At 40.7% G+C, this 25144-nt stretch overlaps 1 protein-coding gene across 1 annotated transcript in view; it reads right to left on the bottom strand.

Annotated features, from left to right (window-relative positions):
• Nucleotides 1-3613: 3613 nt before the first annotated feature.
• Nucleotides 3614-25144, bottom strand: part of lrig2 (leucine-rich repeats and immunoglobulin-like domains 2) — an 85303-nt gene continuing 63772 nt past the window's right edge. Inside the window, exons 16-20 of the mRNA XM_063066364.1 lie at nucleotides 18373-18822; nucleotides 17211-17363; nucleotides 13817-13975; nucleotides 12311-12595; nucleotides 3614-11215 (exon numbers count right to left, since the gene is read on the bottom strand). Coding sequence (XP_062922434.1) covers nucleotides 10974-11215; nucleotides 12311-12595; nucleotides 13817-13975; nucleotides 17211-17363; nucleotides 18373-18822 — 1289 coding nt within the window. The 3' untranslated portion in view covers nucleotides 3614-10973. The remainder of the gene's footprint in view (nucleotides 11216-12310; nucleotides 12596-13816; nucleotides 13976-17210; nucleotides 17364-18372; nucleotides 18823-25144) is intronic.

The following is a 25144-nucleotide window of genomic DNA, read 5'->3' as shown; positions in this document are numbered from 1 at the left end:
CGTTCCACGACGCTTGCAGAGACCGCCTTCTTGACCGTTGGACCTTCTGCTGGTCTCGTCCGCTCAATCCGCCGGAGTCTGTCTTCACATGCTGGGATAGACAACTCCCTATCTCACCGATGGTTTGAGACCCGTCGGCTACCCTCACCTGGTTTAGCCGGCTTGTCGAAGCCGTTGCCCGGGGTGTGGCTGCTGTCGCATGCAAACAGCTACGGGGAGCCACAGGTGAGAGCTGAGTGCCAGGTGGGGACCAAAGGTGGACAAGCCGCCCTGAAAAGGACGCGACATGTTCCCCTACCAGAGGTGCTACCCCTCCCTGACACCCCATATAATAAAGGTAGTTAATGCTAGAAACACTCATCTGAGGTACATGCCCAAAGAGCTAATATTTAAGCTTGATGAACTAATTAATAAGTGTTAATGATTCAGGTTTAAATTTTAACTTGGTTCTGGTGAATATCAACCTGAGAACATCAATTCTTTCTGCCTCCACAGATATACTGCCTGATTAATTTTTCCTGTTTATAATACAATTATTCCTTGATTTGACCAAGAAGCTGGTGGTAGACCTGAGGAGAGCTAAGGTACCTGTGACCCCTGTTTCCATCCGGGGGGTCAGTGTGGACATGGTGGAGGATTACAAATACCTGGGGATATGAATTGACAATAAACTGGACTGGTCTAAGAACACGGAGGCTATCTACAAGAACGGTCAGAGCCGTCTCTATTTCCTGAGGAGACTGAGGTCCTTTAACATCTGCCGGAGGATGCTGAGGATGTTCTACGAGTCTGTGGTGGCCAGTGCGATCATGTTTGCTGTTGTGTGCTGGGGCAGCAGGCTGAGGGTAGCAGACACCAACTGAATCAACAAACTCATTTGTAAGGCCAGTGATGTTGTGGGGATGGAACTGGACTCTCTCACGGTGGTGTCTGAAAAGAGGATGCTGTCTAAGTTGCATGCCATCTTGGTCAATGTCTCCCATCCACTACATAATGTACTGGGTGGGCACAGGAGTACATTCAGCCAGAGACTCATTCCTCCGAGGTGCAGCACGGAGCGCCATAGGAAGTCATTCCTGTCCATGGCCATCAAACTATACAACTCCTCCCTTGGAGGGTCAGACATCCTGAGCCGATAGGCTGGTCCTGGACTTATTTCATAATTTACATATTACTATTTAACTATTTATGGTACAACTGTAACAAAAACCAATTTCCCCCAGGATCAATAAAGTATGACTATGACTATGATCTTGGTCCTACAGTACAGCTAATTTGAAGGAATGGAAAGACTCCATTTATCAATTATTTTTCTCTTTTTTGAAAAAATCTTCAAACTGATTCTATATCCCGATCTTTGAAGTCAAGATCACAGCTTGGTATAGTACTGACTTCAACCTTTGTTAAAGGAGATACCACAGCTTTGTCTTTCCCCACCCCAAATATCAAGAGCCATCAAATAATCAGCTCACAGTCTTGGATTTTATAGGAAAGACTTCTTCTGGTTTAGAAATCCAGAAGATGTGTTACAACTTGTTTTTGAGCTAAGCTGTTCAGGACTATTTACCCCTGAAGTACAAGTTTATTCATTGTAAAAACTATATTTACACTTTACAAAACAGCATGTAGTGAAATTGCACCTTTTATACACCAAAACATCCAAGGGCTTATTTTTTCTATCAAACTATGAGCTCACAGCTGATCAGCATCTTGACCTATTTGCTTGCCTTGGCTCCAGAAGTGTTTAAGGCCTTGAATAGCCAAAACATCTCAGGTTTAAACTAAACTGAACTGACGTCTATGACTTTATGCACAAGTTCCATATCTCTTCCATCTACAACCACCACAGTAGAGTTTAACATAGTTCCTAAATGGGATGGTTTTTAATCAAAAGGTTACATCCCTTTGTCCTGGACTTCACCAGCAGTGGGAAACATCTTTTATTTGAAACTGCGGAGTACTGTCAGCATTTACTGTATTATCTCCACGCAGACTGATTCTATATCTAGATATTCCCAGCCAAATTCATTTCTTGCCATGATACTAACCTCACCATTTACAAAAGGAGATACCACAGCTTCCTGTCTTCCTCCCTACCCTCTACCCGAAACTGGCATTGCCAACGAGATAATAGACTGTTAATGGCAAGACCTTTAACAGTGTTGATGTTTGGAGGGATCTTGGGTCCTGGTGTAAAGCTCTTTGAAAGTGGCTGCACAGTTTGATAGGATAAAGGTGGCATACGAGGGTGATTGATAAGTTCGTGGCCTAAGGTAGGAGGAGTCAATTTTAGAAAACCTAGCACATTTATTTTTCAACGTAGTCCCCTCTTACATGTGCACACTTAGTCCAGTGGTCGTGGAGCATACGGATCCCTTCTTTGTAGAAGTGGTCCACAGCAGGGATGATTGAGGTAGAAGATGAGTTATACAGCTCTCGTTACATGCATGTGCAGTTCAACTCTTTGACCGATAATGCAGAAAGTTTTAAGTTTCTCCTCACTACTTTAGGCCACGAACTTATGAATCACCCCTGCTGTGGACCACTTTCTGGAGGTCCAAGATGCCGACCTCTACAAAGAAGGGATCTGTATGCTCCACAACCACTGGACTAGATGTGTAAATGCAGGAAAAATAAATGTGCTAGGTTTTCTAAAATTGACTCCTTCTACCTTAGGCCACAAACTTATCAATCACCCCTCATATGGCATAGTTGCTTTTATTTGTCTAGGCATGGAGTTCAAGTCGGGACGTGATGTTACAGCTTTACGATGGGCTGCATCTAGAATATGGCATTCAATTCGGGCTGCTCCATCACAGGAAGGACATGGAGGTTATTAAAAAGATGCAAATTTACCAAGATGCTGCCTGGATTAGAGGGCGTGTGCTGAGATTGAACAAATTTGAGTCATTGGAGAGGCAGAGGCTGACAGAACACCTGATAGAAGTTTAAAATCATGAGTCAGTGTCCTCTCCTAGGATCAAAATGTCTAATACTAGAGGGAATGCATTTAAGGTGAGGGGACAAATTTCTCACACACAGTGGTATGTGCCTGGAATAAACTGCCAGGGGTGGTAGTGGAGGCAAAGAAGCTAAAGGCTCACAAGGCTCCGAGGGACATGGAAGTGCAGAGAATGAAGGGATATCAACAGAAGGAATTAGTTGAATTAGGCATTTAATTTGTACAGCACAAAATGGATGAAAGACCCTGTTCCTGTGCTGTACTGTTCTATATGTGAAACCAGATGCAGCGGTGAGATGTCATCAAAAGCATTTGTCGTTGAGAAACCTACATTTTGGAATATGGAGGAGACTAAAAGAATGGAGACCGGCAGTGGAGGCCAAAATCACAGCAAGTTTGAGGAACCACATGGCTTACTCATGCTCTTATTCCCAACCTTTATCCCTTGTTGAACTGTTTAAAATGGCTAGACTACCCTGAATCGCCAAACAAAATATAAACTTGGTTTGTGCTTTCTACAAAACATTTGGTACACAAGAAAATAATGTGGAAATAAATAAGTAAGAGTATTAATTGGTTCATATCCCAACTATTCCATAAACTTTACTTGTCCATCTGCTACACAAGATCAATACTCCAAGCACAGATGTTTTCCTACTTTATTGTGTGCAGAAATACAATATTTTACATTAACAGGTTTATTGTACACATGCTTTACAGAATGTACACAAGTGAAGCATCAAATATACAGAAGGATAGATTCTGGTCAACACAAGTTGCACACAGCATCTGCATTAGATTCACAGCACGGTATTTATACACTGCAGGTTTAAGCATAGTACCTGCATAGAGAAGGCTCACAGCACAGTACCTGAACAGTGGATTCATAGCAGAGTAACTGGGGCAGCGATTTAGAGTCATAGCACAGTACTTACACTGAGAGGATTCATTGAATAGCATCTGCAAGGGCTCACAGCAGACAGTATTTTAAATAAAATTAAAGCAAAAAGAAACAGTTATCTTTGAATGTTGCTCAGATCAGGCACTGAGTGCATCACAAAATAACCAAGGTTGTTCAGCTCCAGAGAACTGGCAGAGGGATGACAGGCTGAAAGGCCTTATTTCTGCATGCAGAATTTTGATGCGCGTTTATTCATCGTCATCCACCTGCTCCAAGAAAACCAATACACCACTTTCACTAAGCTTATTTCAAATCCCGTATTGGCTCCAAAAGTACAAACCATCATGTCTACAGATCCCATTTATCTTACTTTTGATTTCCAGCATGCTTCTGTATCTTTCCACAACCTGCCTCTTCCTCTTCCCACCACCACCTCCCAACCAATGGCTCCTTTAATTTGGCAATGAGAATGAGAAGATAACCATAATTGTGAATCCTTGCCTCCAAGCACGATGCCTAAGAGGTGATGTAGCCCAATGTAGAAGGTACTGAAAATCAGAAGTCAAACCAGCAGTTCATCAAATGTTTGGCTTAACATATTTTTTGGCAGCAAGGACAGCAAAGAAAAACAGCAACAAGTGAATGACAACCATGGAATCAGAGCCATATATCTGTTCATGGATGATCAATGCCCCACTGGGCTATTCCCCATACAGCAGGCACAAAGATTAACTAAATCAAAGTGCTGGAGAAACACAGCAAGTCAGGCAGCATCTACGAAGAGAAAGGAAGAGTCAACGTTTTGGACTAAACTCATGAAGTGCTTAGATAGAGTATAGGTTGTTTGAATTTATTTACTTAGAGATACAGCATGGAACAGACCCTTCCAGCCCACCAAGCCGTGCTGCCCCACAACCCTCAATTTAGCCCTAGCCTAATCACCAAACAATTTACAATGTCCAATTAACCAGAATGTCTTTGGACTGTGGGAGGAAACCAGAGCACCCAGAGGAAACACGCATGCACATGGGAAAAACACATAAGTTATTACAAAGAAATTTTAAACCTAGGAGAATGCGGAACAATCTTATAGAAATGGTTTTAAGTTATGAGAAACACAAGGTGGGTAGTTGCAGTCTTTTTTCCAGGGTAGAAGAGTCCAAAAGTAGGGTACATAGATTTAGGAGATGATTTAAAAAGGGATTTAAGGGACACCTTTTTCCACTCAGAAGGCGTGAGTATATGGAACTGGCAGCCAGATAAAATGGTTGAGTCATGTACAATAATATCATTTAAGCAGCACGCTGACAGTTATATGGAGGGGGAGAGGCTTAGAAGAACATGGCCTAACAAAGGAAATTGGAATTGGCTGGGTGGGCACTGTGTTCAGCATGGATGTGTTAGGTCACATGGAATAACAGCAATATTGCCTTCTACTGAGCATAGTGACTGTTGCAAGAAGGCTCTAGCAGAGGTTCCTGATGTAATATAGTTGTAATTGCCTGTGATTCAATTGTGGTTTTAGATTCCTACCAAGACTGAATCATAACCTGGTAGATTTTTTGGATATAATCTTAGTACAAGAAACCACTTCAAAAACCTCTATCCTATTAACCTGATCTGACTAGCTTAGTGGGGCCAGGGTAGATATATTGCCCATCACGAAAGAGTCACTGTATATCCGGACTAAATAAGCTGTCCAGAGTATTTGATCACCTAACCAACAACCATTACCAGCAGGAGGGATACCTCTTTGCAATGGGGAAGAATGTGGTTATGAAGAATATTCACAGAGGAATTTCTTTGGGAATGGGAACCACACATTTATTGTGTACATCCTGATTCTGGCTCAACTGTACAGCCACAACTTCACATTTATACTATCTTATGTCTAGACCAGAACTCCACAGACCAGACAAGATCCACTGGATGCCAAATTAAGACTAGTCTGAAATGATTTGAAAGCTCGACAGATCTAGGAATTGGAGAAATCAAATAAGGTCAGAGTGATACAAATATTTGAAGTGGGTTCTTGGAAGTTTTGCCCAAATATCTACTGAATTCTTGTGGCGGAAAGAAAGATCAAAAGCAATGATACAAACACGCAAGTCTCAGAAACAAAATGAAGAACTGTAGTTTCTGGAAATTTGAAGCAACAAAAACAAAAAAATGCTGGAAACACTCATCAGGTTAGGTAGCATCGCCAGAGACAAGAAAAGTTAACGTTTGAGGTCAGATGCTGCCTAACCAGCTTGAGTAATTTCAATGTTTTCTGTTTTCATTACCCAAGATACAGATGCTGGCTAAGGTAAATATTTGCAAAAATATGGGATTATTGTAGTTTTCAAAGCTAAGTCTATTCTTACTGGTTACCTACTACAAGCGGTGGATCGATAAAGCATGACAATTGGCAAGATGTAATCTGGCAGATTGCATGACAACCATCTTCTTACAATGACCTCTTCACCTCTGAAAGTATCATTGCAAGGTTGCTAGAAAGATGCTCAAAGCCTGCAATGCTTGCTTCAAGAAAAGCTGAAGTATCTCAGTTACAACCTTCAAGAATGTACATTATTATACAATGACTTGCCTTGGATGAGCCAAATACAAAAGGTTGAACATCTTCCAAGAGGGTGAACCCTCACAAGGCGTCAGGCCCTGATGGTGTACCTGGTAGGGCTCTGAAAACATTTGCCAACCAGTTGGTGGGAGTGGTCAAGTACACCTTCAATCTCTCACAGCTGCAGTAAGAGGTCCCCACCTGCTTCAAAAGAGTGATAATCATACCGGTGGGCAAAAAGAACATGGTGAGCTGCCTCAATGGGTATTATCCAGTAGCACTTACATCTATTGCGATTAAGTGCTTTGAAAGATTGGTCACAGCTAGAAACAGCTCCTGCATTAACAAGAACATGGAGCCACTGCAATAGGTCCACAGTGAATGCACCCTCATTGGCTCTCCAAACAACAGGAATTCTGTAGATGCTGGAAATTCAAGCAACACACATCAAAGTTGCTGGTGAACGCAGCAGGGCAGGCAGCATCTGTAGGAAGAGGTGCAGCCGATGTTTCAGGCCGAGACCCTTCGTCAGGACTAACACATTGGCTCTCCACTCAGGTTAGCTGGACAATAGTAATACTTATGTCAAGCTGCTGTTTATTGACTACAGCTCAGCATTCAATACCATCATACCCTCAGTTCTAATTAACAAGCTTCAAAACCTGGGCCTCCAGACCTCCCTGGGAGACCACAGTCAGTGTGGGTTGGAAATAATATCTGCTCCTTGCTGACAATCAACACTGCCGCACCTCAAGGTTGTGTGCTTAGCCCAATGCTCTACCCTCTCTACATCCACAATTGTGTGACTAGGCACAGCTCCTACACCATCTACAAATTTGACAATGACACAACTATTGTTGACAGAATTAGCTGGTTGAGTGGTGTCGCAGCAACAACCTTGCACACAACGTCAATAAGAACAAGGAACTGATTGTGGACTTCAGCAAAGGGAAATTGAGGGAACACACACCATTCCTCATTGAGGTATCATAAATGGAGAGGGTGAGCAGTTTCAAGTTCCTAGGTGTCAGCATCTCTGAGGATGTACCCTGAGCCTGACATATTGATGCAATTACATAGAAGGCATAACAGCAGCTAAAGATAATTGGAGTTGAGGAGAATTGCTATGTCACCAACACACTTGCAAATATTTACAGATGTACTGTGTAGAGCATCCTGACTGGTTGCATCCCTGTCTGGTATAGAGGGGCCACAGCACAGGATTGGAAAAAGGTGCAGGTAGTTGTACACTAAGCCAGCTCCAATATGGGCACTAGCCTCCTGAGCATCCACGACAACTTCAAAAGGCGGTATAGAACATACCATCTTCTCATTGCTACCAGAAAGGTGGAGGTACAGGAGAACTGAAGAGACACACTCAACATTTCAGAAACAGCTTCTTCCCCTCTACCATCAGATCACTGAACATTGAAAACATTGAATGAATCAATGAACACTTCTTCACTATTAGTTTTGCCCCTTTTTGCAGTACTTAATTATATATTTCTTATTGTAATTTATAGTTTTCTTTATTATTATGCATTGCACTATACTGCTGCCACAAAACAAATTTCATGACATATATCAGCACTATGTAACCCGATTCTGATAAGTGAGCTGAAGTTGGGCAGGAGGAAATTTGTCAGAAACACTGTACAGACCTGTTGTGGCTCAGTGACCTACTTTATGTGTAACAAAATTCTCTTACATACTAAGGAGCAGAAACCCTGTTACCAACTCCAATTCACCACAGCAGTTCTTCACTGGCCATAACATGCTTTGGAATGGAACGTTTTAGTAATAATTCATTACAGCCAATCAATCATTGGGTATGGAGATGATTAATCACTCCAATGCTACAAATCAGAATATACTGTCATTGCTTAAAGTACAAGGACAAATAAATGTGTTCTACCAATAATCATTGGTTAAAAACCAGTGCAGAATTGTAAACAGTTATTAACAAAGTACCATTCTTTATTTCATTGCCGGTCATAACTCAGTTTAGGTATGCTGAAATAAATGTGGCTGCATATTAGATGCCAATTTAATTTAGACAGATGACTGGAAGCCTACTGTATTAAACATACACATACACACACACACTGAACACAGATAGTGGATAGGGGCACAAGTAATCTAGAGCTTCAATCACTACACTTGTGATAACAGCCCAAATTAGCAATCCAGAGAACAAGTACAAATCCCAATATGATCATTCAAAATTGAAGTGTCTCAGCCTGACATCAGTAAAAGTTCCCATGGACACATTTTTTAAGCTAAATTGCAGCTAAAATATACAATCGTTTGACTGATGCTCTAGGATCAACCAACAAAGCTGTATTTATAATAACAAAGAGTGAAGTACACTAGAGATGACTCCAACGATAATAAGTGGCTCCAATACTTCGACCTAACTCAAGTGATGTCTCCAGCCAAAAGATCAGAGGGATTTCCAAATTTAAAACGTTGTAAATTAACTTTAACAGTAAAGTGATGGGTTTTTCCATAGCAATCTACAACTGAAAAAGAGCTTTATAGAATGAATAGACTTATCAAATGTGAAACATAAATGGACAAAACTGACAAATGTAGTAGATGCACTTAAACATTGTATTATATAGATTAAATGTCAGCACTTAAAGTTGTATGCCACTTGAATAGCTGGAATAGCTTGTACTGTATGAGTGCAGTTTGATAATGTTTTCAACAGCGAGTCCAATACAGGTATGGACAGTTAAGGAACAGGCACTTAACTGAAGGCAGAATTCACAAGTTCTAAATTTGTCCATCAGGATATCAGATTCAGTATTTGGTTACCCCAAGTGATGTACCACACCAATACTTTTATGTGTGACTGAGCGTGAGATTCTGAAATTCTGGGGAAATTATGAAATCTAGAGGTCAGAGACCTCTGAATCCAGGAAACAGCTTCCTAATCACACAGTATTCTATTGATCTATAATGAAGTGGTCACATAAGATCATGGATTTCACTTGATTTCAAATACCATGAAATATTATGTAAATGGCAGATTGATGGAATTGAAGATGCTGGCCCATGTGGTCATCACCTGTATCAATTCTCAGAGAAAGCACTCAAACCCATAATAAAAATAAACTGTATACAAGGCTTTATATTCAAGTTTACTTGAATACATAATGTATATTATTTATATGTTATAAATGCAAGAGTCAATCTATACCAAAGATCCCAAAGTAAAAAATAAAAATTGTGACTGGGGGTGCTGTTTCAAGACTGTTTCAGACCTGTACAGTATATCCTTCCCCTTCCCTGGGAAGTTTGCTCCCAATGGCTACTTAATAAGGGAAAACCAAGATAAAGTGTGAACCAATGACTTTGCAACAACAGGTGTAGCAGCATTTGAACATTCCATGTTTGCCAATCACTTACAAAAAGTCAATGCTGTTGTTCCAAATCTGATCTTGAACAAACTTGAATAACTTGGTCTTGAACCCATAAACTTGCCTGATCAGTGTTTGCACTTTCAAAATCACAACAATGCATCATTTTATGCTCCACAGCTGTTCAAAGTCAAACCAAAATTTGCCCCATCTTCCATGCAAGATGCAACACACCAATACATGCCATGTGACGGTTCATTACAAATGGAGCATGGCTATTTTAAGGTCTGCCACAGCATTAATCTGACAGTACCAAGGCAAAATGCACAGTTCAAGCATAATGTTTTACACCAGTAACACAGTCCAGATGTTGCAATGGCTAGACCTCGAGAGCGAAAAGAAACTGTTCTTTTGGCTTCTTTTTTAACATTGCTATTGTACGGGCAAAAATGTTCAAAAATTCAATTCGAAAGTTGACAGAGCCACAACCCAAACAACTGTTATTGCAAATTTAATTCAGATAGTAAAATATCATTCGCTCCGCTTATCAGTTAGAACCTCTACATATTGCAATGATTTTAACAACACTGTAGTGTAAAGTATTCACATGAACTGCAAAACATGCAATATCTATACAATACCAGATCCTGTTTGGAAACCACCAAGCTGAACAGCATCAATATCTTGAAAATACAGGCTATTAACGTCAGTGAAAAATTTGACAGATGAGTTAAAATGTCACAAGAAAGACTACTACACAAAAAAAATGGCTCGAGGGTCAAGTTTCCTGCAGCTGATATTTTTTCCAAGCCACATTCTATTATCCTTATACAACTTAAGAGAGTTTACCAATATTTTAGGGATCATTCTTTACTTCCAGTTGTTTTCTTCATCTAGAAATTGGTGATAGAGTTTTAGAACAGAATTTCATACTACTATTTGTAATTGGGAGTGACAAAAAAAATGCACTTGGGGGAAAAAAACTTATTCCTCTGCCACAGCTTTCAAGGATGCTTTCCTTAACAAAACTTAAGTCTGAAAAGTGCAGAATAATGAAGATATGTTGAGCCTCAAAGACATACACAACTGGTGTGTTTGGCCTCAGTGTCAGCATTTTGAGGTAGTGGGTGAAGGTTGCGTTGCTCAGAGTACTGATAATGTGTTTGCATTTGGTGCGTTAATGACCTACGTAGTGGCACCATAAGCCTGAACAGCTGGAGTCCTCTCACTGTCAATGCTCTGTTCAGAGCTTCTTTGGGTTGGTCTGCTATGAGCTGTACAGGGTTCAGGTCCATCCTCTGCTTCATCTTCGCCTTCCATGAGAGCCCGTGGATTCTCATGAACATTCACAGGTTGGTGCAAATAATGTGGATATGTGTGCAGTCCGGAATCTGCATTCAAACCCCGTGAAAGCCGTGGGCACGATTCTATTAAAAACAAAAATTGGTAAAGTAGAACTCAGTAAAGAAATTAAAAACAAGCAGCATCAGCCTTAGTACTTTTAGCAAACAGAAAGCCAATCAGCCCTGTTAGTTGCTCTGCTTTTCAGTTAACAGCTGCTCTGGATTTCATCAGATCTTGGCTTTGTAACCCTACTAACCTCTATATCCAATCACGGGGGGGGGGGGGGAGCAATTCTAGTTTGCAGTTGTAGGTCTATCCTCATTCTCTGAAATCTTTTGGGGAACAGTGAACATTAGATACCACTATGCTTTGTTGATATCAACCCTAAAAATATAGCTCTAATTTTACAGTTCTATTTCCTATTCTAAAAACTCTTAACACCTGATGAAATAATTTATCTTCCCTTCTAACTGTTGTAATCTTAAACAACAACAATCAAAAGTACATAAGCTGAGCCAGTGTAAGCAACATCAGAAATGAAATTGAGCAAAAGAAAATAAAGCAGTCAGGATTTACGGCACTAAATCTTCAAACTGACATCAATGTTGGCATTTATGCTATTAAATACCATTGTGTATACAAGAGAAACTGAAAAGAATCTGAATGATTGATGAAAACTGAAGTTTATTTTTCCAGTGAGAAATAACTTTGATCTAAACTTGGCTGCAAATGATCTTGGCCTTAAAATATCTGTACAGGATCAACAATATTTCAAAATTGTAGCATCACAAAATGGTAGACTTAACTGGGCTGAGAAAGCTGTCTTTTTTTTTACACAGTGGGATATACAGATCTTAAACCATCAGAAACGTGTTGCACAGAACGAACCTCTGAAGCACAGTCGTAGAGGCCACATTGGACTCTCATTGCTTTTGCCAAAGAAAGCTAATCCAGCTCTTCTTTATCAGATGATGACAGATTTACTGGAAGTTTCCAACATTCTTGAGCTTTTATTTTTAGTAATTTTGCTTTGAAACCTTTTAAGGTTGCAGCTTTCACTCAACTATGTTTACTGCAAGACGAGGGCTCTAAAAATCAAATGGCTATAGCTTTGACCTCTTGATATTCTAGTATGCGCGTGCATTTATGTAGAATGTACATGCAAAGAAAGTTCTTACCCATGCGATGTAGTTGAGTCATAGTTGGATTGCATATCCTATCATGGTTTGTTAAGTAAACAGACATGTCAGCTTCTGTAGTCAGACCGTCTATGGCCGTGCCTTCATGCTGATTGTGTACTGTAAAGCTGTCCTTTGGAAATTGCCCCTTAAAGTTGGCCAGAGTATGATCAAGAGACTCTTCCTCTCCAAGGAATGTATAGGGACAGTACTCTCTGTTCTTTGCATACATGTTGGTGCTGTCAAAACAATCTGAGCAAATCACCAGTGATCCCGAAGTACCACCTGAAATCACATTTTGCAGTTTTTAAAAACTGTGCAATATTTCAGATTTTTTTTTTGCTTTATTATTTATGGACTAGAAAGATCTATATTTATCCCATAAGCTTACAATTTTGAGAGGCAATTGATACAAAACAAATTATTTTTAAGCATATTTAAAACCTCCACACTAATCACTGCAGCAGCTGTCTGTATAAAGTTTCTGACATTCAAGTCAGAAAGCTTCACTGGTGTCAGGCTAGATTTTGTGTGTAATGTATGGATCTCTTTCTTTTAGAGGGATGGACCCCCCCACACCCCTAAGAACAATGTATTGATCTGTTGTCTACGCATGTGCATTGTTCTCTCTCTCTCTCTCGCTGCAATATTAAAACAAAAATAAAAAGCTGCATGACTGACCATGGTGCACCATTTATGGAGGTTAGTTTGTATATTTGCTGCCATTTTTCTACAACAGCAATGACATTTCCCCCCTAAAAAAGTACACTGTTGGTTGTAAAGCATTCTTGGTTATACAAAAAGTACAAAATAGGTTCTTGGCATACAAATCTTAATATTCAAAAGCAAATTTCTTTCAATTATGAATCATTGGGCATCACAGTAGAGTAGTGGTTACCATGATGCTTTTACAGTTTAGAGCACAGTTCAGAGTTCAGTTCTGATGCTATCTGTTCCTCCCACAGTCCAGTGATGTACTGGTTAACATATCACTGTCAATTGTCCTGTGTTTAAGATGGGGTTAAATCAGTGGGTTGCTGGGCAGTGCGCCTCAAATGGCCAGAACTGCCTGTTTCGCGCTGTATCTCTAAATAAAATAAAAAATAATATTCTGCTTTGGCATAGCTGTTTAAGGCGGCTGGTGAACTTCCTGAAGTTTCAACTGTACCACAGATATTTTATACATCCTTCAAAGCTTGATTTCATAGTTCATCCAATAAAGACTGCTTCCAATTGCAGCTCTTCCCCAGTGCTGGCTTCAGAGACAGCATAAATTATACACTTATCCTTGAGCAAGTCTGAACCTACTGATTGCCAAAAAGAGCGAGACTGCTGGCAAAAGAATCTAGCTGACATAGAGGAAGCAAAAAGAGAGGAACAAGAATAATCTTGTGCAGACCTGAAATGGTTGCATTCTCTGGGCCCAGTGGTGTTTTCCTGTACTACATTGTATATTGAAGTCTGTACACAAGCTGATTAGCATTCATTCTAATGACTGCTACATACCTGCATTGGGCTGCTGTGCAAGGCTTTCATGAGGCTCACTTGGATGGAAACTGCTTCTTCCTGCATACAAGGAACCCATTCTCCCGTGAAGACTGGTTGCAAGCGGTGTGGTCAGAATGTCTGCCTCAGTTTCACTCCCATTATCTACATAGCAAATACCTATTGGAAAAAAAAATCTGATTAATTCAGAATTAAAACATGTCATAGAAAACACATAAATAGGAGATGGACTTCTACTTTCACATGACAACAAACAAGGTTAAAATGATGTGCCCACTTACAGAGAAAGTTAGCCTAACGACAATCAAGCAAAACTCCAGGAAACCAATGTGACCCAGAAAACAATACAAGACAAGTCTGTCTGGTCTTTACACATATTAACTAGCCTATAGTTTCCTTTCTTCTGCCTCTCTCCCTTCTTGAAGAGTGGAGTGACATTTGGAATTTTCCATTCTTCTGGAACCATTCTAAAATCTAGTGATTCTTGAAAGATCATTACTAATGCCTCCACGATTTCTTCAGCCACCTCTTTCAAAACACTGGCATGTATACCATCTGGTCCAGGTGACTGATCTACCTTCAGACATTTCAGTTTCCCAAGAACTTTCTCTCCAGTTATAATAACTCGACATACTTCATGACCCTTGACACCTGGAACTTCCACCATGCTGCTAATATATTCTATGTGAAAACTGATGCAAAATACTTAGTTCATCTGCCATTTTGTTGTCCTCCATTACCACCTCTCAAGCATTGTTTTCCAGCTATCTGATATTCACTCTTGCCTCTCCTTTATACTATGTATCTGAAGAAACTTTTGGTATCCTCTAAATATTATTGGCTAGCTTATTTTCATATTCCATTTTTTCCTTCCTAATGAATTTTTTTTTTAGTTGCCTTGTGTTGCTTTATAAAAGCTTTCCAATCCTCTAACTTCCCACTAATTTTTGCTCTATTATATGCCTTCTTTTTGGCTTTTATGTTAGCTTTGACTTCTTTTGTTAGCCACAGTTGTGTCATCTTTCCTTTAGAATACTTCTGCCTCTTTGTGATGTACACATTCTGTGCCTTCTGAACTGCTTCCAGAAATTCCAGCCATTGCTGCTGTGCCGTCATCCCTGCCAGTGTTCTTCTCCAATCAGTTCTAGCCAACTCCTCTCTTACGCCTCTAATTTCCTTTACTCCAATGTAATACTGATACATTTGACTTTAGTTTCTCCTTCTCAAATTTCAGGGTGAATTAGATCATATTATGATCACTTACCCCGCAAGTTTTTTCCCCTTAAACTCTCCAATTAATTCTGGTTTATCGCACAACACCCAATCCAGAATAGATGATCCTTTAGTGGGTTCAAGCACGAACTGCTCTAAAAAGCCATCGTAGAGGCACTCTAGAAATTTCCCCTTCTGTAATCCAGCACAACCTTCTAACAAACCATGTTAACAAGTTGGAGCCGGTACTGCTGCAGTTGTACAAGGCCTTGGTGAGACCGCACCTGGAGTATTGTGCGCAGTTTTGGTCCCCTAATCTGAGGAAAGACATCCTTGCCATAGAGGGAGTACAAAGAAGGTTCACCAGATTGATTCCTGTGATGGCAGGACTTTCATATGAAGAAAGACTGGTTGAACTGGGCTTGTACTTGTTGGAATTTAGAAGAGTGAGGGGGGATCTGATTGAAACGTATAAAATCCTAAAGGGATTGGACAAGCTAGATGCAGGAAGATTGTTCCCGATGTTGGGGAAGTCCAGAACAATGGGTCACAGTTTGAGGATAAAGGGGAAGCCTTTTAGGACCGAGATTAGGAAAAAACTTCTTCACACAGAGAGTGGTGAATCTGTGGAATTCTTTGCCACAGGAAACAGTTGAGGCCAGTTCATTGGCTATATTTAAGAGGGAGTTAGATATGGCCCTTGTGGCTACGGGGATCAGGGGGTATGGAGGGAAGGCTGGGGCGGGGTTCTGAGTTGGATGATCAGCCATGATCATAATAAATGGCGGTGCAGGCTCGAAGGGATGAATGGCCTACTCCTGCACCTATTTTCTATGGTTCTATGGAAGCTTCAAAGAGCTAAAGCCTCAAGATCACCACTCAGACTATGTCCACTCAAAATGACCACTGCACTTGCCCCTGCCTTCCTTTAATTTGTTCTTGCTAATCAATCCCAAAAGCTGATAGGTTGCTAATCAAAGCTCTCTTTCTCTGTACCCTCCCACTGCTGCCTTTTATCCTTGGGCAGTGGACCTGGTTGAAATTCCTTCCTCCCAAAACTTCCGAAGTCTGGATTGGCCGCTGATCAAAGCTCTATAGTGGGGGAGTGTAGGACCAGAGATGAAGAGTAATTCATTTGTCCAGAGGGAGGCGAGTCTGTGGAATTTATTGCCACAGTTGACTGGAGAGGCCCAGTCATTGGGTATACTTCGAGTCATAGAACACTACAGCAAGGAACAGATCCTCTAGCCCATCGAGTCCATGCTGAACCATTAATCTGCCTCGTCTCATCAACCTACGCCTGGACTGTAGCTCTCCATACCCCTACCATCCATGTACCTACCCAAGTTTCCTTTAAATGTTGGAATTGAACCTGCAAACACCACTTCCGCTCCATATTATCACAACCCTCTGAGTGAAGTTCCTCCTCTTATTTCCCTTAAACATTTCACCTTTTACCCTTAACCAACGATCTCTACTCATAGTCTCACCAAACCTCAGTGAAGAAAGCCTGCTTGCACTTACCCTATCATTGCACCTCAATTTCGTATACCTGTCAAATATTCCCTGATTCTTCAATATCCTTGGGAATAATAACCTCGTCTAGTCTACCTTTCCCTATAACTCAGGTCCTCCAGTCCTAACAACATCCTCAAATTTTCTCAACACCCTTATTGACATTTTTACTGTAAGTAGGCGCCAAAACTACACACAATACTCCAAATTAGGCCTCACCTATGTCTTATAACAACTTCAACATAAAATCCCAATTCCAGTATTCAAACTTTAAAAAAGAGGCTGATAGTTTCTTAATTAGTCAGGGCTTTAAAGGTTACGAGAAGGCAGAAGAGGAGGGTTGTAAAGGAAATTAAATCAGCTATGATTGAATGGCAGAACAGACTTGAACGATCAAATGGTCTAATTCTACTCCTCCGTCTTATGGAATCCTAATCCATTATATGTTCCAGTTTTATTGTTCCTTTCGATTATCTGAACCACTTATACTTTGTATATTAAAGTTACATTATTCCCCTGCTTTACCTGATATTTGCAACCATTAACCCCTTTCCATTCCTCTCTCCTCTTCCCCCACCACTTTCCCACCAAAATTCTGCTTCACCTCAAGCTAAACACAGTACCATAAAACAAAATACAACAGAAAAGAAGGAACATCTTTGCTGACCATCTGTTCCTTTGTGTATATAGCCATGGGCAGTAGATGCCATGAGCTGCTGGTGACTTCCAGCCTCAGAGTTGCTATAGCCTTCCTGAGGCTCCGACAGTGTTCCTTGGGAAGACAGATAACTTGGAATATCAGCAGGCAAATTCATCTCATCTGGGGAAAGAGAAAGTGGAGTCACTGGAGGAACCAGACAGGGGTACAAGAACTATATATCTTGTTACATCTTAAAGCAACAGATATCAATCCAATTACATATAATGCCTTTAAACCATCCTCTGAATTTATTACTTTACAACCTACAAGGGTTCTACCACTCACCCCCAAATAAATCCCTTTTAATTCCATTATATTGAATCATCCTATACAGGCTGGTATAGACGTATAATATAATTTGCACATCTGCAAATATGAGCACCGTGCATTTTAATTAGCACTTTAATTCTGTCACCAGGGAAATTAAACAAAGGACGGTTCTAGAAACAATTACATGTGGATCTACTTAACGCCTTATTAAATGCAAACCACCTTTTTATTTTAAACAGTAAATTATCTCGATGCACAAAGGCTCGGCGGGCAGACTAAGTCCGACGGAGACATCTAAATAAAAAGTTGAATATCCTTTCAAAAGAACAATAGCACTTGATTAAAGTACTAGGGTCAAGCATACAACTACTTTGTATGACACACTCTCACTTCATTGCATATGGAGAATTAAAGCCCAATTCTGGACTTCATCTTAATCAGAGTTAGGCAAAGATAATTAGACCAGGGTTTGAAAGCAAATGCAGAAGATATGGTGCAGTCTTCAGCAACTGAAGGGACAAAGGGCAACTATACAGGGCCTTTTTCTTGACAAGCTATTCCGTCTGAAGTTTGAACAATCTGTATTAATGACTAAAGGTTTTAAAGTCCTTACCTGAAAAAAAGTCTGCACACACTCGCTACTATCTTATAACTTTGAAAGTTTACATTTGTAATAATATGCACACTAGTAATTACACGATTTTTTTCTATGGAAGTGATGTGATGATGCAACCGTTACAGGAAAGTATCATACACTGGGACAATCTACCCAGTTATTCTGGACAACAATCTTATGTTGGAAGTACAAATTTCATAAAGTGTATAGCTTAATAAACACACAATTTGAAGTCTGTCCTACCTGTGTGTGTAATACTGTAATCCTCACTCTTCCGTCTCATGTGGTATATAACAATTACCCACACCAGTGAAGTGCCAACCACACAAACCACCACAACAATAATAACAATTCCAATTGTTGTCCAGCCATCCTCCTCAAAGACTGAGCTTTTCTGCATGGAGTCACAGTTCGAAGTTGGAATCACGTTTAAGTAAATGTGACCACGCTCTGTCCCAAGCGTGTTAGACATCACACACGTGTACTTCCCAATATCCTCTGGTCCAGCATCCACAATGATCAGGAGCTGGTTGGCAGCAGCAAAGAAATGTCTCTCTGTTACAAGCAAAGGGCCATCATCTTTTGTCCAGTTCAGGCGTGGTGTGGGGCTGCCTCCAGCTATACATTGCAGAACAGCTGTTTCTCCTCTGGCAACAGTTCGATCTTCCAGAGGTCGCATAAATGAAGGAGTTTCTGTGAAAGGTGGTGGGGTGCAGGCAGGGTTGAGAAAGGAATGGCGGTGGAAAGGAAGGTAGGAAAATTAGTTTAGAAACTTGGACCAGACAAGTGGCTAAAAATTTCAAACATCAATGAAAGAAATACTACAGCTTTAAAATTCTGGGAGAGCACCTGGCAGCCATAATACTATTGTCACAAAGATGCTGTTCTTTTCAGTAACACAAGAGATTCTGCAGATGCTGAAAACCTAGAGTAACATGCACAAAATTCTGGAGGAACTCAGGACTAAAACATCTACCGTTTATTCCCCTCCATAAATGCAGCCTAATCTACTGAGTTCCTCCAGCATTTTGTATGCATATTTGCAAGAAAAGGTTTGTGAATCCTTTGCAATTACCTGTTTTTTTTTGAATTATTTACTCATATACTGTGGTCTGATCTTCATCTAGGTCACAATAATAGATAAATAGAACCTGCACAAACGAATGACACACAAATAATTGTACTTTCCATGTCTTTATTGAATACATTGCTCAATCATTCACAGTCCAGGCTGGAGAAAGTATGTGAACCCGTCTATTTAATAACTGGTAGAACAACCTTTAGCAACAATAACCTCGACCAAACATTTCCTTTTGCTGCTGATCAGATTTGCACAATGACGAGGAGGAACATTAGACCATTCCTCCATGCAAAACTGCTTCAGCTCATCAATATTTTGGAAACCTTGCATGAACAGCCCTCTTCAGGTCATGCCACAGCATCACAAATGGGTTAAGGTATGGACTCTGACATGTTCATTCCAAAAGACGGATTTTCTTCTTTTTAAACCATTCTGTTGCTGATTTACTCCTGTGTTTTGGATCACAGTCTTGTTGCATCATCATCCAACTTCTATTACGCTACAGAAGGACCTCTACCTGACATTCTTCTTTAAAATGTCTTAATGAAGTTTTGAATTCATTGTTGCCTCAACTATTGCAAGCTGCACAGGCCCTGAGGCAGCATAGCAGCCCCAAACCATGATGCTCCTTCACAGTTGGGACCAGCGTTTAGTGTTGGTATGCAGTGCCCTCTTCCTCTGAATATAGGTTCAATAGGTACATATAATGTCAGAGAAATGTATACAATATACATCCTGAAATTCTTTTTCTTCACAAAGATCCATGAAAACAGAGGAGTGCCCCAAAGAATGAATGAGTTAAATGTTAGAACCCCAAAGCCCCCCCAGCCCCCCCATGCACAAGCAGTAACAACGACCCCCCCACCAGCAAAAAAGCATCGCCGTCCCCCACCAAGCACTCAAACGTGCAGCAAAGCATCAATAAAGCCACAGAATTGCAGTACCCCAAAGGCTGTTATTCGACATACCACAGGCTCTCTTTTTCCCTAATAGGGGGAAAAAAGAGGTGTTCTCATTTCACGACGAGAGGGGAGACATAATGAAACAACTCACTGATTTACAGTGTTAAAAGTCTGATGCGTTGCTTCTTCCGAGCCCTGTGCCCAAAGAACTCAGGTCTCTGGGCACACAGCCAGCAGCAAGCCCACTGCTTCTGATCTTCCGTGTTCTCCCGCGACGCATCAGGTGGTGGCACCAGCCTTGAATCAGCCTGTCTCCAGAGCCACGAAAATCCAGAACCCTGAAGTCGCACTCGTCTTACAGGCCATGTTCTTGGGATATGAGGAGAAAAGTGGCTGGCCGTGAGGCCTTGAGAGTGGGTCCCATTCCTGTAAAGAACTGAAGTTAGAGCGCAACTCCAGGTCAGGGTCTTCAAAAGAACCTTGAAAGGGAATAACAGATATCAAAGATAGAAATAGAGCTGTTTCCGAAGATGCAGGCAAAGGAGTCACCGTTTAGCATTATCATATCTAACCACCGCCCTCCATAATGCAGGGTGCATTTCTGCCAAAGTGTTCAACTTTTGTCTCAACTGTCAACATAACATTGTCCCAGAAGTGACACAGAACATCCAGGAGGTATTTTACAAACGTGAGACCATAAGACATAGCAGCAGGTTTAGACCATTCAGCCCATTTAGTCAGCTCCGCCATTTCATTGTGGCCAGTACCGGATTCCACTCAATCCCATACACCGGCCCTCTCACCATATCACTTGATGCCCTGACCAATCAGGAATCTATCAACTTCCGCTTTGAATATACCCATGGATTTGGCCTTCACTGTAGTCTGTGGCCGAACATTTCACAGATTTCCCACTCTTTGGCTAAAAAAGAAAACCAATCCTCCTTACTTGTTCTAAAAGATCTCCCCCCCCCCCCCCCCAGTTTTGCGGCTGTGCTCTCTAGTTCTGGATACCCCCACCAGAGGAAACATCCTCTCCACATCCACCTTATTTAGTCCTTTCAACATACTGTAGGTTTCACTGAGATCCCCCTGCATTCTTCTAAATTCCAGTGAGTACAGGCCAAAGCTGCCAAACTCTCCTCATATGTTAACCCCTTCCTTCACAGAATCATCCTTGTGAACCTCCTCTGGACCCTCTCCAATGATAATACATTATTTGAGTATCCTGCTTTATACTATCGGCAAATTTACCCTCATATTTCATCTTTTCCCTTTTTTGTTGCCTTTTGTTGGGTTTTAGAAGCTTCCTAATCATCCAACTTCCCACTCACTTTTGCTACCTTATATGCTCTTTCCTTGGCTTTTATGCAGTCCTCAACTTCCCTTGTCAGCCGCTGTTGCCTAGCCCTGCCATTTGAGAACTACTTCTGTGGGACATATCCATCCTGCACCTTGTGAACTATTTATAGAAACTTCAGCCACCTCTGTTCTGCCATCTTCCCCGCTAGTATCCCCTCCAATCCACCTGTGCAAGCTCCCCTCTCATGCCTCTTCAATTCCCTTTATTCCATACTGAGACATGTGACCTGTGCTTCCCCCTCTCAAATTGCAGTACAAATTCAATCATATTACTGCCTCTTCAGGGTTCCTTTATGTTAAGCTAGTAAAAACTGGGTTATTACACATGTAAAATGTGCAGCAATATTTTTTTTGGAGAACAGTGGTTTCCTCTATGGTGTCCTTCTATGAACACATTCTTGTTCAGTGTTTTCCTTCTAATGGCCACAGGAACAGAGACTTTAGCAAGTTTAGAGATTTCTGCAGGTCTTTTGCTGGTACCCTTGGGCTCTTTATCACCTCCTTCAGCATTGCACGTTTTTGCAGAACACTCACTCCGAAGGAGAGTAGCAAACATACTGAATTTCCTCCATTGGAGACAATTTCTCTTACTGTGAACGGAGGAACACCCAGGCCTTCAGAAATGCTTTTGTACCCTTTTTCAACTTCAGGCATCCCTACAGTTCCTTTAAGGTCCTCAGAAAGTTGTTCTTAAAATTGAGGCATGGTGCACATAAACAGACTTTTCTTGAGAAGAGCAGGCTCTGTCAGTAACTTGACTTTGTTGTGGCAGGCTCAATGGGCCCGATGGCCTACTCCTGCTCCAATTTCGTGTGTGTGTGTGTGTGTGTGTGTGTGTATGTAATATATATATATATATATATATATATACACACACACACACACATATATATATATAGCACTTCTACAACCCACACCTCCAATCTTATCTCATTGATTGGAACACCTGATTCCAATTAGCTTTTCTAGAAGGCATTATCCCAGAGGTTCACATTCGTTTCCCAGCCGAGACTGTGATTATTTAAATGGTGTACTGGGTATTAACGAGAAGTACAATTGTTTGTTTTATTAAGTTGGGCAGATTGTGTTGGTCTATTATTGTAACTTAGATGAAGATCAGACCATGTTTTGAGTAATTAACACAGAAAACCAGGTAATTGCAAAGGGTTCACAAACAACAACTTGCAACTGTAGTTCTGTTCAGAAGTTAGACTGGCAATGTGGTTGACAAATTATACACTGCAAACCAGTGCCAAAAAATTGTACAGGCCCTCCCAAGGCTTCAAACATCCAACTTATATACATGAATACCTATGATTGAACTCTCACAAATATTAGTTAACTCAAATGAGAAACAGTCCCAAAATGAACCCTCTTACATGTAACATCCCTGCAATAATCCATCTCCAAGAAACATGGGCTGCCTATTTGCTTTGGAAACTGACCAGGCAATCGATACTTGATACTTTTGCAACAATATTCTATAAAACAAGGCAACATTGACTGATACTTGACAGCCATGGAAACAAGCGAATCAGCGTGGGTTATCCTGATTCTGTACCACTGTAATGGGATGGGAAAAGACAATAAATAAATGTTCACATTAATTGGCCCTCATTGACCCCCTCCCCCCGCACCACGTTAAGATCAGGGAAGGCATTAAAGCAACTCTTATTAACATATCATTAAGGACATATATTTGCCACTGGCTTCTTTGTTCTTCCTGTCCTGATGAAGGGTGTCAGTTCAAAAGGTTGACTGCTTATTACTCTCCATAGATGCCGCCTGACCTTGAGTTCCTCTAGCATTTTGTGTGTTGCTCTGCCATTCAAAACACAAGTCAGGACATGTCCATTTTGACAATTAATACTCTTGCTTAGAATCTCCTCAGAGCACCCAGCAGTATTTGAATATTCAAAGAGATTCTGTCATTTGGGATGTGTTCCAATTGAAAAAATATGTAAACTTGTAATTCTGCAAAGTTAATTGTTTACACTCAAAGTGTTAAAGTAGGTAGTTTAAACAATTGAAAGTGTATCTGATAACTTGAAAAGTATAGTACTGTGGAAAAGTCTCAGGCACATGTAAAAAAACCTGTAAAGTGAAGATGCTTTCAAAATAATGAAATGAAGTTTCTAAATATCAAAAAAGTTACCAAAAGGACAGTAAATGGTATAAACCCCAAATTAAATCAATACTTGGTGTGACCAGCCTTTGCCTTGATGATGTTGAGATTAAGATTTTGTGGAGGCTATACCATCCGTTGCAGAACTCGTTTTTCTTTTCGCTAAAGATAGATCTTTATGACTTTGGCTGTGTGTTTGGATCATTGTTCTGCTGCAGAATGAAGTTGGGACCTTTCAGACACCTTCCTAACAGTACTGTGTGATGCACGAGTCCGAAAGAAGGGTCTCAGCCTGAAACATTGACTGTTTATTCATTTCCATAGATGCTGCCTGACTTGCCAAGTTCCTCCAGCATTTTGTATGTTGATGGATGAGAATCTGCTTGTACTTCTCAGCAATGATTTCATTAATTCTGACCAGATCGCCAACTCTATTTGCAGAAACACAGCCATAAACCTGCAGGGAACCTCCGCTGTGCTTTGCTGTTGGCTGTAGACATGCGTCCATGTAGTGCTCTCAAGCTGTTCTACAGACAAAATGCCTTCTGCTTGAGCCAAAATCTTCAAATTTTGGTTTGTCAATCCACAGCACTTGCTGCCATTGTTCAGCACCCTGGTCCTTGTGTGTTAAACGAGACCACCGGTTTTGCTTCCACACTGGAGGAATGGCTTTTTGGCAGCAACTCATCCGTGAAGACCACTTCTGACAAAATTTCTCCAGACTAGAGGGGTGTACTTGGGTTCCAGTGTGTTCAGAACTAATAGCAGTGCTGGACTTATTCCGATTTAGAAGGGACGCCAGTTTGATGCATCTCTCATCTGCTGCACTCAGTTTCTGTGGCCAAGCACAGCATTTCTGGTCCTCAACCTTGCCAATTTCTTTCTTCTTCTTCAGAAGAGCTTAGACAGAACAACCTGAAACTCCTATCTGCTGTGAAATTTCTGTTTGGGAAAGATCTTGCTGATGCAGGTGTCTTGTTGCTATGCTCACTCTTGTAATGGTGTAAGAATTGATGATTTGGAGGTTAAACTGTCATATTTGCTACACCCTCACCTTTTAGTCTGGTTGTCCTTCATCCAGTTTGATTCATTCTATTCCCTTTTCAGTTTCAGTTGTTTCATTCAACTCATTATGTCATTGATCATTAGCACCTGTTTGTTATCTTTATTTAATTATGCACTGGGCTATATACCAACGAAGTAATCAAGCTTTTATTTGAAAAGTAGTCTATTACTTGATATGTTACTTTCTTTTTAAAAAAACAAAACACAACTTCTTCGTGACATTTAATTTTTTGGAAAATGAATGAAAATCTAAAATTTTCTCTTTTCTGCAGACACACTAATTTGTCTTCTGCAGAAGACAAAACATCTAAAACAATTTATATTAAAAATCTAGGGTGCCTCAGACTTAAGCACAGTACTGTATAAATCTCATCATATTGCAGATTGTCAGGGAAGGGAAAACACATAGGAGAACAGGAAAAATAGATTCTCTAGAATACATGCATGTGCTGAATAATGACCTTTTACATTTAACAGCTT

Source organism: Mobula hypostoma, chromosome 13 (genome assembly GCF_963921235.1).
Source record: "Mobula hypostoma chromosome 13, sMobHyp1.1, whole genome shotgun sequence".
Classification (NCBI taxonomy): Eukaryota; Metazoa; Chordata; class Chondrichthyes; order Myliobatiformes; family Myliobatidae; genus Mobula; species Mobula hypostoma.
This window is presented reverse-complemented; position numbering and strand designations above follow the sequence as displayed.